General features: G+C 34.8%; 1 protein-coding gene across 3 annotated transcripts in view; it reads right to left on the bottom strand.

The window, feature by feature from the left end:
• The window catches only part of adgrb3 (adhesion G protein-coupled receptor B3), a 179082-nt gene that overhangs the window by 37779 nt on the left and 125300 nt on the right, over positions 1–16003 (bottom strand). For all 3 annotated transcript variants that reach the window (XM_084391638.1, XM_084391639.1, XM_084391640.1), the window contains 3 exons: positions 6171–6297; positions 3966–4069; positions 3786–3888 (listed from right to left, as the gene is read on the bottom strand). In XM_084391638.1, coding sequence (XP_084247764.1) covers positions 3786–3888; positions 3966–4069; positions 6171–6297 — 334 coding nt within the window. The remainder of the gene's footprint in view (positions 1–3785; positions 3889–3965; positions 4070–6170; positions 6298–16003) is intronic.

The raw sequence follows: 16003 nt of genomic DNA, 5'->3' as shown, positions 1-16003 counted from the left end.
AAAGACACTCACTCCTCTTAAGGCGTGCTTCTCTTGAATATATATCCAAAACAGATGAGATGGAAACACGTTGCCATCAACAGTTGTTCTATCTCGTCGTGCCGAAGAGATTGTCTGCCTGCTGCGCGGGCATTTCACTCACGCTTAATGCGTCAACGTCACATGCTGAACTACTAAATTCATGTTTGGTCAATGGCAAATTTAAATATTAAAGAGAACGATAAAATAACGTTATTAACCGGTTAATAGTCATTTAAAATAAACGTTTCTGTTCAGAACGATTAAAATTGATTTTGTTTTCGTTTTTGTTCCTGTTAACATTTCGTTCGTTTTCGGTTTTCGTTTTCGTTCCTTTAACCAGTTCAGAGCCCTGGATCAAACGAATGCGATTAAGCTCAATCGTAGTAACCACAATCACATAAAACTATATGGCGTACGCTGCTTTAAACAGGCATGTAAACACCGTAATCGCATTACAGCTCTGACCAAAGTGCACGTGCTCGGTCGTACATGGGTGACTTGTTTTCACACACTTTCATGAATGAACTTAATGAGTGACATTATTCTTAAGTTTTCCCTCAACTCTGTAACACTAAACTCGCTGCGCAGTCTCTGCTCCTTATCTTCATCCAGAAAGGCTGTGAAAAACGTGACGGCAGCGTAGGCATCCCACTTACAGCGGCATTGCTATGTTTTTCGAATAATATTCAATACGCCCATAGAAATGTGTTAACACGCCTGCTGTATGTTAGTTCATTATTTGTGCTATGCATTGTGGTATGTGAAGAATGCCGTTAAAATTAACACACTTCTTAATGAATAATCAGAATAATGCAAATTGCAGGTAAACAGGCGTAAAGAGTTTTGCTTACTGCGAAGTCCTTACTCTGATTATTGAACAAAACAAAAAAAAGTCTCATTATTAGTGCACATGTAAACATAGTCATTGTGAATCTTATTCTGTGCAAAGAAAAAACATTCAATAATTAATTATTGAATTTTTTTTCTTTGCAGTTTTACATTCATAAAAGTGCCGTAAAACGAAACTTTGTTTTCATTGTTTCAAAAATGATTTTAGAATCATCGAGTCTCTAAATTATTAAAACTTAAGAGAATACATTCCGCAGTGTTCCTTAAAAATCCATACATTTATTTAAACACAGATGTTCTGTCTTGCAAACGATCTATACCTGAAGAAGTATTGCTGTTTAAATAAATATGAATATTTTGGAAACTATGACGTTTGTATGGGACTGTTTTCTGTACAGATGCCGGTGTCCTAAGCACATGCCTGATTTGGATTTATTTAGTCTATTTAAAAATATTTTTAAAGTTTTCTTTTTTGGTTTAAATAGTAATGCTTTATTTTGAACGTGTTGCTCTGAATTCTTTAATAACTTTTTTATTGTATCTTATTAAATAATTAGAATAATTTCAAGCAGAATTACTATAAAAAAAACAAAAAAAAACATGTTTTATAGAACAAATAAAGCCAGCTTAATTAAAGTCTTTCTGTTTGTCCTAAAGGAACGCTTTTATAACCCATACGTCCTCAAGGTGCATTCAGAAGAATGCCAGTCAAGCATCTCACCAGGTGATGGAGCAGAGCTACAGTCAACGGCTTCTTTTGATCAGTTTAATGTAACAGGAAATTAATTTGTTTTAACCTTGGGAATTGACTTCCTTCCATCCCAGAACGCTCGTTAAAATTAGAATTGGAAAAAGCTCATGCCTTGTGCTGCCCTGAAACTGCGCTGAAATGTCTGACTGTGTGACTGAGTAATGTGTTATTCCCGCAGCAGCGTTGACTCACTCAGAAGCCCTATCTGTGTGGGCAGCGTAGGAATAACGTTCCACTCTGTGTAAACCCTCCTCTGATGATAACCAAAAACCACCAGCTGTGCTAGTCCTGACAAGCTTGTAAGCAGTGAGAAATCAACCTCTTTTATCTTGTTTACTCAAACGAGGGCAAATGAGCGTCATTTGTAAGCGTGAGAGTGAATAATTAATCTTTGTTCTTCCGAAGTTCTGCAATTTCCCATATCCAATCATCCCTGATGTTGAATTTGAAATGGTGAATGTGAGAAAATTTGACTCTAGGATCTACTGATCAGGATCTGCATCTTATAATTACATCTTGAATGACTTATATACACCATCTCCACACAATGAGCTGGAAAAAAGAAATCATTTTGAGCTTTGCCATCTAGCTGGGAGCCTATTTAGTCCTATTTAAAATGAATTGCAGACATGTAAAGAGCTTTAAAATGCTTTCACCCTACCTGGATCCTGAAATTTAGACGTTCAATTCACAACCATTCGCAACAAATGTTCAGATTCACGTGGGTTCTGGATATTGCAGAGAGACTGTTATATAACGGAACCATTTGGACTGTGAACACTAAGGGACTTTTGCTTCAAGTTTACTGTGATGCATATCTACTAATCATCATCACAAACAGGATGAACTTTAGTTTAAGTGTTAAAATAATAAACTTTAAGTCTTGCAAATAATTTCATCTTTTCGTTACTCGTATCATAAAGTATCCCAGCTTCCTTAACTGAACACCACCAAAAAAAAAACTGATGATGAAAGACCGTTTAGTCTTTAGGGAAGCCGATCACTTGGAAAGAGGTTAGGATGGTTTAGATTTTGACATCAAAACTCACTCATCTCAGCGAGAACAATGAAACCGCAGCATGTAACAAAGTCAATAATTCAAAGCGTAAAAGTTGTGTCTCGTTAGTGGAATTACAAACTCAAAAGCAAAAAAAGTTCACAGTCTAATGTCTATTCTATTTATGGTTTAAATGGACACAATCTTTCTGGTCTCGTACCTGCGTCCGTCCATTTTGCATTTGCGTTGTATAATTCAGACTGCAGCCAGCTGGATTCTGGCTAATGTATTTGTTTCTCCTTGGCATTGGACACAGAGCGATGTACTCACTTGCTAAAAATAACTGCCATGGCTTGCTGAGTACTAATTTAAGACTCAAATATAATCTAGTATACTGATAAACAATAGTGAAAAGAAGCTCATGCTTTTCTGAATGTGCAGAGGAAACCATTTAAATCGTTTAGGCTAATGTCTTCAAATCAGCAATAAAGAAATAAATTCCAACATCAGTGGTATCATAACTTGGGCTTCAAATACATGCCTTTAAAAAAAAAAGCACCCCTATAACAAAAAGTGATTCATTTACCAGACATTTGCTAAATTAACCTAAACTGAAAATATATGTACTGTACATAAATTAATACCAAAAGAAAATAATGCAATTTGTTCATACAAACACAACAGCATATAACAGAATATGCAGCTCGCTACACAAAAACTCGAACATCTGGATAGGTAGGTAGGTCACTTCAGAAAAAATTAGGCCAACCAGCTTGAATTTAAGTGAGTCACAATGCCTCAAAATAGAGGAATTAAAACAATCTGGCGGGGTGGTATGATATACAAACAGCAGACAGAAAGTTCTTCACCAGTATTAAGTAAAAGCAATGTTTCGTTTACATTATAAACCCGTAAATGTCTAGATCGACATAATATTAGTGCAGAGAAGCTGTCTGGCATGCAAGACAAGCCTGAAAAAAATCAGCCCACACGCAAGCCGAGAAATAAACATGAGAATCCAGAGTGGACATTTTGTTCAAGTACAAATCGACACTCAAATTCTCAGTAAATGCTTGGTGGCCTTCATCGCAATTTCAATCTAATCTGGCAATATCGGAGTAAAATACATTAGAGACGGATACAAGTGGATAAAATTGAAATATTTACCGCATTGTGTGTCTGCGTCTGTCCAACTAGTATCAGGATGTTAGAGCAGATGATTGAAAGGCAGAAATTGATCAGAATGATTGACCTCTCCGACCTGATGTACCTGAAAAGAAATGGTATATCAAAGTTGCATTCCCCCAAAAGTGCAATGGCATTATTTGTAATATCCCTTGCACTTACCTCCATAGGATACCATACACCACGGCCAGTGTGATCAAGGCCAGACAGGACAGACCACAGCCCACTATTAGTGTCACAGATGGAACTCCTGAGTACTCCATAGCCTGTGAATGGCACACAAGAGCTTCAGTGAGTGATTTTCAAACCCATGTACCACTAATAAAAGCCCATTTCAGTGCCTTGTAATAAAGCACATTACAGCGCACTAGCTTGTTGCAGCACAGCCATTTATACTGCACAAATTCAGAGGATTAAAGCACAAGCTTTTTTTGGTCTCTAATTAATCTGTCCCCATTCAATTTCCCCTTCACATAAATAAAAGGTGTTTTGCCCCCATACAAATGAATATTGCTCATTATCAACAGGTGGTTGCTTAATGTCACAAGCCATAATTAACTCAAATACGTAACAATCGCTTTTAAGCCAAACCAGTCCACTTTGATGTCATTTGGTAGGTATTTCCAGTAATGCAAGTGCAACTCCTTGAATCGGAAAACCTCCAAAATTCAAATAACATGTAATCACATTAGACCTGTGACACATTAAAATATCAAGTTAAGTCACCTTTATTTATATACAGCTTTACAGAGATAACAGGAAAATAAAGCAACAAAGTTTGTGCGAACAAAAAAATATGACAACAATGGTCCCATAAATGAATACATTCTTTAGTTCAAATCATGGAAAATAGTGGTATTTTTAATGGTATACAACAACGAAAAATGCTTCAATGAAAAGGGTGATTGGGTCTTTTAAAAGTAGGATAGAGGACTTTCATTTGTCTATCAAAAATGTGGTTGGCTCTTTAAACTAAAGAGGGACTTTTGTACTGTCCATATCATAATTGAATACTTTAATAGCAATTAATCACATATGAATCTGATCTCACACACACACACATACACACACACACACATAGGCTGCACAATGTGGTTGGCTCTTTAAACTAAAGAGGGACTTTTGCCGACATATTGATTTGTTACAATTTCTCCTATATATTTGTATACGACTGAACTGTCTCGGCCCCTATGATGTCTCTTGTTTTGGTGTTTAAATGATGTTTAAACATGCATCACTGGATGTTGCCCATCATTTTGAGCACAGTTTAGAATCTTCACAGTTTAGAAGAACATATTGTGTGTACATATATTGTTACCACATACATATATAGGCCTATACCTATCATCTTAAATAGTTGCTTGTATTAGGTTCACAGGCCTTAACTAAGCCCTGGCAGTGCATATCCCAGCTAGTCCCTTTATTTATGTCTTTTCCCCCAGAATTCCATCTGACAACCCCCTCAATCCAGCTCCCAGGAATCACAAGTCATTGTGACATATCAGCCGTGCATTGCAATGATAGGAGTTATCAAACTTTGCCCCTGCTGAATCACGGAGACGCAGACAACACCATCATTTTCACACGGGAGCCATTTATTCACTGACTGGTCACATGGGTAGAGAAAAAAAAATGGCTGCCTCTTACTCTGTAGAATAAAACAGCCATGTTCTGCTGAATCTACTAGTAAAGAGACCACAGCTGATGGCATTGTATCTCAAACGTGAAGCTTATCCAAATGCTACGAGCAATACATAGCAAAGGTAAAAGGTAGATTAATATTATACGGTTACATTAATCTACGTCAATGAGACGGGGAACTTTAATAAGAGGATGAAGCCATTATTGCATAATTAAGAAAGCCAAAATGTATTTGCACAATCCAGGAATATCTGCATAATATCTCAACGCTAAGAATTATTTTATTCATATAAATATCTTATTTAATCTCACTGATAAAGAGGCTACAGCAGATGCCATCTCAACATGAACATATCCAAATGCTTTGAGCAACATTTAGGAAAGGCAAAATGGAGATTATGATAGTCATGATAGTTTTTTACCCTTAGTTTACATCAATATGTTAAGGGGGAAGCTTAAATAAATGGTGAAACAATTATTTAAATATTAACGATATACTGTCCATATAATAATTGAATACTTTAATAGCAATTAATCACAGAAGAATCTGAGCTCACACACACACACACACACATAGGCTGCACAAGCTTTGCACAGGTAGATTTCTATCTTAATCAAATATGACATAATTGAAGTCAGTTAAATATCACTTTTAAAACCACACACGCACTTTAATCAATACAGCATCTCTTGTGATCCCCCGTAGAAGTCAATTCCAATACTTACTATTTCTCTGGGTTGTTGAGCCAAAATGGCGAAGGTAGATACCCGATCACATAAGCATTTGGTGTGGGATGCATCGGTGAGCACAGTTCTGCATCCTTTAGAGCTCCAGCTGCCCCAAGAATCGTTCCTACACAACACACAGAAGATTAAATAGCTTTAACAAGCTTTTTTCCCCCTCTGTGAATCCGTCGCTCGGAATTCTCAACAGTGCTCTCTCATCTCACCCACTTCACTCTTACTTAAGCGACAGAAAGTAAACGCAATTTTAGTGCAGATCGTATTGAGTGCGACTGAAGCGCTGGCTGAAGGCTCTTTCTGTGGCGCTGAACGACTCGCTGCTCACAGATACACTCACACCACACAGAGCAAAATAAACCCGAACCTGTGGTTCCCTTTGACGCTGGTCCTAACGTTCTGCTTCAGCTTTCTCTTATCTCTCTCTATCGGTGTGTATTTCCACTCGTTTTATTAATTAGCGCCTTTTGGACGCTTTCCTGAGGGAAAAAAAAAACAGCCTAGAAACGGCGGACGGCATCAGATTGATACTCTCTTGCCTCCTGCCTCGCGCTACAGCGGAGGGGGGAGATGCTTCAGAAATAGTCCCTTTTTCTTGTTCGTTCATCCTGGTTACGGCATTTATCCGTAAATATCTTTAGTTCATCCAATTTTATAGCTTTTGTTTTCGCAATATTCTTCCTCCGAGACGTAAACGTCAGGGAAAAAACGAGCGGAACCGTTAACCACCCCGTGAAAACTGACTGGATGGTAGCAGCCAATTTCTCCTTCTCTGGCTAGCAAAATGATAGAATAAACATCTCACCTATTTATTAATGCTTACACATCTCGGTTGATATTGCTGTGGTTACATCTAAAGATCGCATGCTGATATATCACAAGTTAGCATGATAATAAATAATTTAAAAGGGGGAAATAAGCTGATAAACATCATTCGGGTATGTATTTACTTAACTGATCAATGTTTGATTACATTGTGTAAAATATTCATATCTGAACTTCTGATATAACAAAATCAGTTAGTCAACACTGTAGTTCTAAACTAGTCTATACTACGATTAACCAGTTGATAAGTGCAATATAAAAGCAACATTATAGTGCCTCCAAACGATGCATTACAAATACAGCCTTTTTCCAGAGGCTGTATAACATGACACCTTTAGTAACTCTTCCCTGAGGAAGACTATGGAGGATTTTGTCTCTGCACATCTCCATAATTAAACCGCAGCAATTGCTCTCTTTTCAAGGTTTAATTAAGCTTTAAAACTCACCCTTTTTCATATGCACGGATAGCATGCATAATAACTTTCATTAAAAGTGAGTAAAGGGCATTATATGATAGCATATCTGTAGTTCATACATATTCATATATGAAAATGTATGATTCATTTAAAAATTTCATGACATTTCTAAGTACCTGAAATGTACATTAACTAATGATCCAAAAGCATTTCATGCATACCAAATGACCCTCAGTTTTGAATCATATTTAGCTGTGTACAACATAAATCAGGCTGGATTGATTCGCTCATGGAAGACGAAGTGTGGCCCTGTCCTGTCTAACCGCATCGACAGCAAGCCAATAGCCACTGACTCCAGGCATTTATCAGGACATTGTGGAATGGATTACTGTGGGTTGCCATGTCAGCAGACCTATATGATTTGATCCACTCAATATGTGGTCAATTCATCCAATCATTGACTATATGACATTATAGAAGCAACATTACGTTATCATCATTGGAATTGGAAGTTGAATATATTTTCAACCAGAGAGAAGCCAATTTATTTTCCGTTTAGTTGCATCTGTTCTCTAGTTACTCACTTGGCTCTTCCGGTCTGGGTGGAATTTGAAAGACACGCAGTCTGTGGAGGAGTCTGTGGGTGTATGAATTACGCTAGGCTCAAGATAGACTCGGTTTCTAGGCAATTGTACGAGGAGGAACTAATGACTTTAAATAGCCGAAACTGAATGTGACGCTGTCCATGGTACTGAACCACTACATTTAGGGTAGCAGAATAACACTAAACAGATTTGACCACAAGTTTGTGATTTGAGGCTTTATTTCAAATAGTTATTAATATGACACTTTGGCAAAACAATTCTTATGATTATTTAATAATAATCCTTTATATTTTATAACAATTGTACTGTTAGGATGCCAGGTTACTGGCAGTAATTCACTTAATATAGGAAAATGTGTGCTTTAAACTGCCAGAATGTTGAAATCAGGGGTCTATTCATGTCTGTTTTGTGGTTATTTTTGGACTGTTCATTTTATACATAAGCCTTGAGTCTAACAATAATCCTTTAAAGGCACTTCACAAAGCAACTCGGCATTACACTTAATTCAATTCTGTATGAAAAAAAGTAGCATTGGACACCTGACAAAAATACAACATAAAATGATCACCAACCGCATGTTTTTATTCCTATATGATTCCAAAATCAAGGAAATGATGTAGATATCATATATATAACAAACTTATTGACAATTTTTATGAACTTAAATCATGCAAGCATCCATGTTGCACAGCACTAAACATGCAGTTCATTTTTAATAACTCCTCCTGATGCCTGTCAATTTTCTTCAAGATGTGACGACTGCTAGAGACTATATCTTCAACAGGTAGAACATAAAAAAATGCCACTACTTTTGAAGGTAATACTTCATTGCAATATGTATGAAACATATATCATTCCATAATCATTTCCAAGCATTTTATGCATTTAGATGCCTTTAAATTTACCATGAATATTTTGCATATACAATTTTAGGATGCATGAAAATAAAACTTTTTTTTTTTCTCATTTCTTAGTTTAATCCTGTGATGTCACAAATTAATTGTTTAAAGTATAAACTACATTCCATGTAATTTCCCAATCAAGGTAAGGTTATAATAATTATAAAATAACGTGAAAAAAAAGTAGTTTTATACTGAATACAGCAAACCAGATTACAGGACGTGTCACTTGTCACTGCATGTCAGCTACCCATACACCAACAACAACAATGCCAGATAGATAGATAGATAGATAGATAGACAGATAGAACATAAGGTCATCTCTTAGAAAAAGAGTTAGTGGCAAACCATTACAAGAACTTTGCTATTCCAATCATCACCTCTATCTCTTCAGAGGAGTATTTTACGAGGGAAAAATGGAGATTTATGTCAAAGTTTCGCCGTCCTGTGCTTTTTCATACATGCGGAAATTGATAGAGTTGTAAGTATTCAAGCGAGAGTCTGTATGACCGATGCAGAGCTAAGCAACATTTGGCCTCCGCGAGAAAGATCACGCCTTTAAATCAAGGTAACTTATCATTTTCACAATGCTGGGACATATACTAAACCTTACAGATAGCTTTGGAGAAACATCTCATCGGTTGTGCTGAGATGGGAAAGAAATAATTTGAATCAGATTATATACAAACGCTATCCTGAATCCATGTTTATAGGATAACGAAAGTCATTTAAATGAACAAGGCTTACAAGCAAACAGGATTGTAATGGTGACTTCAGGTATTCGCAACACATTTTCCTCCTTTTTTTTTTATCCCTGTTGCTCATTACCATTTTATAAAACAGTGCCTTTGTGTACCTACAAGAGTATTCTTGGTACTCTCGCAAAATTAACATACTTCATTGTTTTTCTGCACAAATACAGTTAACAACATGCATTCAAGTCTATGTGAATGAGAAATCCATTCCAGACACAGTTTAACCTCAGTTTGTCCTCCAATCTCATGTTTTTTCCAAATCTGTATATGACTTTCTTTCGTGGAACAAAAACAAAAAAAAAAACTTAAATGATGCTGTTCCTGTTTATTTTAATTACAATGAAAGCTTTTTAAAGGATGTAGAAGCACCATAAAAGTCAACCATAAAAATGGTACACTATATTTCAAGTTATTTTAAGTCATACTACACTTTTATGTGAAGAACAGACCAACATTTAAGTTCTTATTCACTTATAATCTTCCTCTCCAGTGAGCTCATTCATTCAGTGAGTCAAAATCAAGAATCAGATCAGTCTGATTCATATCCAAATCATTTTGGCTTTGTGAACTGGATTGAAGTGAAATGATTCACTGAAAAGATTCAGTTCAAATGAACAACTCATTCACGGATCTCTATTTCTCTCATGAACACTTCTAGGACTTTGGGCTGATAAGATGTTTTGTGAATAATGACTAACATTTCAGTTTGAATTCCACACAAAGCCTGGTACTGACTATTTTTATAATATAATTTGTTGATGCTTTTGTGTCCTTTTTGAAGCTTCACAGGTTCAGTCACCAGCACAAAAATCCTCTTTTTTTCTGTCCACAAAAGGAACAAAGTCATACAGGTTTAGAACAACACTACAGGGTGAGTAAATGATGACATTATTGTCATTTTAGTCTGAATTATTCCTCTTAAGGTTCCACTCTGCGTGAACCTTGTGATATCAGAGGGAAAAAAAGATGAGCTTTCTCACTCTCGCTGAGCTCGTATACGCTAGCGAATATACATAATGACTTCCAAGAAGAAAGCCACAGAGTTATGATATGAATGTCATCAAAATCAGCAGCTTTTTTCCCCACGTTGTTTGAGAAAATCTCTCGGGGCTAATTAAAATTGCACCTCAAAATATGCACAATCATGGCAGAGGGAGCTGATAGAGTTGTGCATTTGTGTTTCGTAATTGTTTGCCTGCACAGGCCAATTTTGATTCCGTGCGAAGAGTAAACACGTTAACGAACAAATTTATTAATGAACATGCGTCCACATAAATAATCATGCAAACAGATTAGAGTCTAAACTCAACAGCAAATTCATTTAATTTTATCATGAATAGGCATGAAATCCACATTATTTGAGCCCAATAAGAGCGGCTCTTTTTTTTTTATAGCAAATATGAAGCTTGTTTATATGAGTGTTTCAGGGCAGAGACCCCTCCCTCTTTATAAGCCGTCTATAATAATACCACAGGGCTAAAATCCATTCCAGTGGCTCAAATTACACTCAAGGGGGCAGACTCGGGTGGCCTCTTTATTCAATGAAAATTGAATTTGGTAAATACGATTTCTCTGTTCTTATCGGTCACCGCACAGAGAGGCCTGGCTCATACTTGCTCATTTCGCTTCTGAAGCACCGTGTAATTTTCATATTTGAAGATGATTAAGATTAAATAGAAGCCATTTTCAATTTGCAGCATGGACCAGACAAGACTAAATAATTAATAACTGGAATTATACAGATATCATATAATTATTGAGAAAGATCATAACAAAACAACCCGAATGAACACGATAATGCATGTTAAAGGAATAGGTCACCTAAAAAATGAAAAGTCTATCATAATTTAATCACTCGCATGTTGTTCCAACCCTGTGTGATTTACTTCTGAAGAGCAGAATTATTATTTTTTTCAATATTGTTTGGACCCCATTTACTTTCATTTAATGGGTCTTTTGTGTTCCACAGAATAATCATCAGTAGATCATAACAGAATAAAATTTTTTGGGTGAAGTATCCCTTTAACCACTCAGATCATTACGGAAGAGGATTAGGGCCAAGCAATAATAAAAAAATAAAACCATCTCGAGATTAATTAATTAATTAATTAAGTAATTATAATGCGAGATTAAACTCATTAAATTTCGAGAAAAAAAGTCGAAATACAATCTTGAGAATAAACTCATTAAATATCGAGAATAAAGTCGTTCTGTTTCGAGAAAAAACTCGTTAAATTTCGAGAAAAAAGTCGAAATACAATCTTGAGAATAAACTCATTACATTTCGAGAATAAAGTCATTGTGTTTCGAGAAAAAAACTCGTTAAATTTCGAGAAAAAAAGTCGAAATACAATCTTGAGAATAAACTCATTAAATATCGAGAATAAAGTCGTTCTGTTTCGAGAAAAAACTCGTTAAATTTCGAGAAAAAAGTCGAAATACAATCTTGAGAATAAACTCATTACATTTCGAGAATAAAGTCGTTGTGTTTCGAGAAAAAACTCGTTAAATTTCGAGAAAAAAACTCGAAATACAATCTTGAGAATAAACTCATTCAATTTCGAGAATAAAGTCGTTGTGTTTCGAGAAAAAAACTCGTTAAATTTCGAGAAAAAAACTTGAAATAATCGTGAGAATAAACTCATTCAATTTCGAGAATAAAGTCGTTGTGTTTCGAGAAAAAAAGTCGAAATGAAATGTAGAGAATAACGCATTCGATCAGTGTTCATTGCATAGCCTACTGATAGAGGACATGGCAGAGTTGGATCACTTAGTCAAGCTATATTTTAGACTTTCTTTCAGTAACAAAGAATAGAACATTCTTAGGTCTAGGTCGGCTAGGTCTTTTTAGAAGAAAAAATCAGTCCAATTTGCGCGATGTACTCGCTTTTGTCCAACATGAAATTCATCGAGGTTTCGTTGTTTCCCAGGATACCATAAGACGCATTATTAAACTTGTTGATCTTCAAGGTGTGGAATTTCGATGAAGGAGACGCTTGAGAAGACGCCAGTACACTTGCGCTGGCCCAAATGCACTCTGGCATATGGACAGCTATGATAAATTAAAACCGTACGGCATTGGCATTAATGGCTGTATAGATGGTTACAGTCGTTACATTCTGTGGATGGAGGCGTACACAACCAACAACGATTAATAATGTGTCTTATGGTATCCTGGGAAACCATGAAACCTCGATGAGGTTGATATCAGTAGGCTATGCAATGAACACTGATCGAATGCGTTATTCTCTACATTTCATTTAGACTTTTTTTTTCTCGAAACACAATGACTTTATTCTCGAAATTTAATGAGTTTATTCTCACGATTATTTCGACTTTCTTTCTCGAAATTTAACAAGTTTTTTTTATCGAAACACAACAACTTTATTCTCGAAATTTAATGAGTTTATTCTCAAGATTGTATTTCGAGTTTTTTTATCGAAATTTAACAAGTTTAATCTCACATTATAATGACTTTAATCTCGAGATGGTTTTATTTTTTTATTATTGCTTGGCCCTAATCCTCTTCCGTAGATCATAACTACTTTTATCGTATTGGTTTCACTTTATTTTGATGGTCTCTTAAACACATTCTGCTGACTATAAACCTACTCTCATCAGAGTGTTAGTAGAGTTTTAGTAGACTGGTAGGGTTAGGGATAGAATAAGTTGATATGTAGTTGCAAAGTTACTTATAGTCAGTAGAATGTCTGTTGGAGGAGCATCACAATAAAGAGTTAGCAGATATTAAGCAAACAGTCTACTAATACTCTAATGAGAGTTAGTTGACATGTAGTTGCAAAGTTACTTATAGTCAACAGAATGTTCAAAAGGGACCATCAAAATAAAGTGTTACCGTATTCCTTTAGTGCTTTTCTGAGCCAAAAAAGACCATGCAAATGACACAGGAAAAAATAACAGCACATGGCATGGTACATACAGTACTAATTACTAATGTAAGTTGAACTTGTTAGCTATACAAATATTTCAGTGTGACCAAACCTGACTCTCATTTCTAGAAAACATCCCTTCCTTAGAACCTGTCACCACGCAGCCTGGCCGAAAGAAATACGTGCTTCATTAATTGCACGCTGAGGAACAAAGGGGGAAAGGCTGCCAAATCCAAATGGACTCGGATGAAAAGCAAAGACGAGACTCAATGTCTCTGAAGAGGGTCTCAGAGCTGTAGTCATAAGCGCAAGTGACAATAGAGAATATTAGATTCTCAAAATCCACCACACAACAGTTATTCTAGACAAAGAGATGTCTCATGGTACTGACAGAGAAGCTGCTTTGGTGGTATTAGTTTAGTGGTTAAAGACATGAACCCAAACAGTTTCGGTTAAATCCTAAATAAGGATCGATCCATGAACCATCAAAACTATATGCCTTATAAAATAACTAAATATTCACTATAGAAAACAACTTCTGAATGCCAAATCTCAAAAACAAATATATAAGAAATGAGCCACCAATGCAGTTATGCTCTAACTACAGTCCTCTAGAAAGAATAAAAAAAAACATATCATCATATCATATAACATTCTATCTTATATGTCATTTATCATGTACTTTAATAGCAGGTTCACTACCATTCATAAGTTTGTTTTGTTTTGTTTTTTTAAGGAAGATTTTTATTTAGTCTGCATTTATTTGATCAAAAATGCAGTAAAAACAGTAATGTTGTGAAACCTTTTTTTTTTTTTTTTTACAAAGTAAAATAATTTTAAATCTGCTAAATAAATGATTAACTGTAAAGTAACAGGTTTCTTTATTTATATATTTTAAAATATATTTATTTCTGTGAAACAGAAATCCTTTGTACATTATAAATGCTGATATTTTAACTTTTGATGAGATTATAATGCATCCTTGCTTAATAAAAGTATCTCTTTCTGGTAACACTTTACTTAAAGGCTTTATATAATGATATAAACATATTTTAATGCATTAATTATGCCTTGTAATGCATTGTATGGTCTCATTACCGGTAATAATTGTAACCACAGTTATAATACTGATCTATTCATTGTTACACCTTTAGAAAGTATAATGCATTAAAACACATGACATACAACCAATTTCAGATGTAACAAGTAATCAGCAAATATATTGCATTTGAACTTTGGTTACAATTATTTATGAAAATATATAATGCATTATAATGTACATTATTGATACCTTTATAATGCATTATACATAAAAGCTTTTATCACGGCTGGCTGAGGATGAAGATGAGGCGAGGAGAAGCGGATCTAAAATAGCAGCTTATGTTTTTTTTTAACAAAACAAAAGAGTAGAATCCAACAAAGAGTAATCCAAAACAATGAGTAGGCAACACAACAGTGTGCACAATACACAAATAACACCAGACCATGAGTTAACAGAACTGAGGGCATTATATACATAAACAAATAAACAAATGAGGAACAGGTGTGAGTAATCAATGAAACAATGAGTAACTACAGCCCTGTTTCTCATGTGGACATCCGTAAAAATACATTTGAATGGCACCTCAGTGATAAAACTCATGCATTCGGATGGCAATTTTTTCAAATGTCCATATTTAATTTAATAATAGGAAAATAATCCCCTAATTAGTATTTGATTAAAAATAGGAAGATAGACACGTTAATATGATTTTCTGCCTTTTTATCTCAAAATGATAGATGTCATTTTAGAAATGTGGAAATTAAAGGTTGTGTCTTGGGTTGAGGTATACTGGACCTTGATCTATTCTGAGAGACACTATTCTCAGAATAACATCCGGATATGGATTCTTTCTGGCTAATTTAGTGTATTTAGAGTAATACAATGTCAGTTTTTTTTTTTTTCAAAATCACTATGAAATGCTGTTTGCAATACAATTTAATTTCATAATTAGCCATATTTCTATGTGAAACAGGACATTCAGTGAGGAAAAATAATAAAACATGAATATCATATATTGAGGATGATTTGACTCAATAATAAACTAATAATAATAAAAAATTCTAAATTGTAAACATTTAAATGTTACATTTTTTAAACATAAATTTTTTTTTTTTAAATAAACATTTACATTTAAAAAAATATATATAATTTGAAAAATTGTAAACATTTTTAATTAAAAAAATTGTAAAACCAATTTTATTTAATTTTTTTACTTGGCCCAGTAGTTGTTTGGGTGAAATTGCAATAATGTTGAAAAATATCGAGGGATTTCAACATTTTAAGCTTTATTGCTTAATTGCTTAGAAACAAGTTATTACATTTTGATTCAAGATTCCACAGACATTTTTTTTACTTGAATTGTGCACAATAAGATAGATAACAGGA

This window comes from Rutilus rutilus, assembly GCF_951802725.1.
Source record: "Rutilus rutilus genome assembly, chromosome: 20".
Taxonomy (NCBI): Eukaryota; Metazoa; Chordata; class Actinopteri; order Cypriniformes; family Leuciscidae; genus Rutilus; species Rutilus rutilus.
Note: the sequence above shows the minus strand (reverse complement) of the source record. Positions and strands in the feature narration are given on the sequence as shown.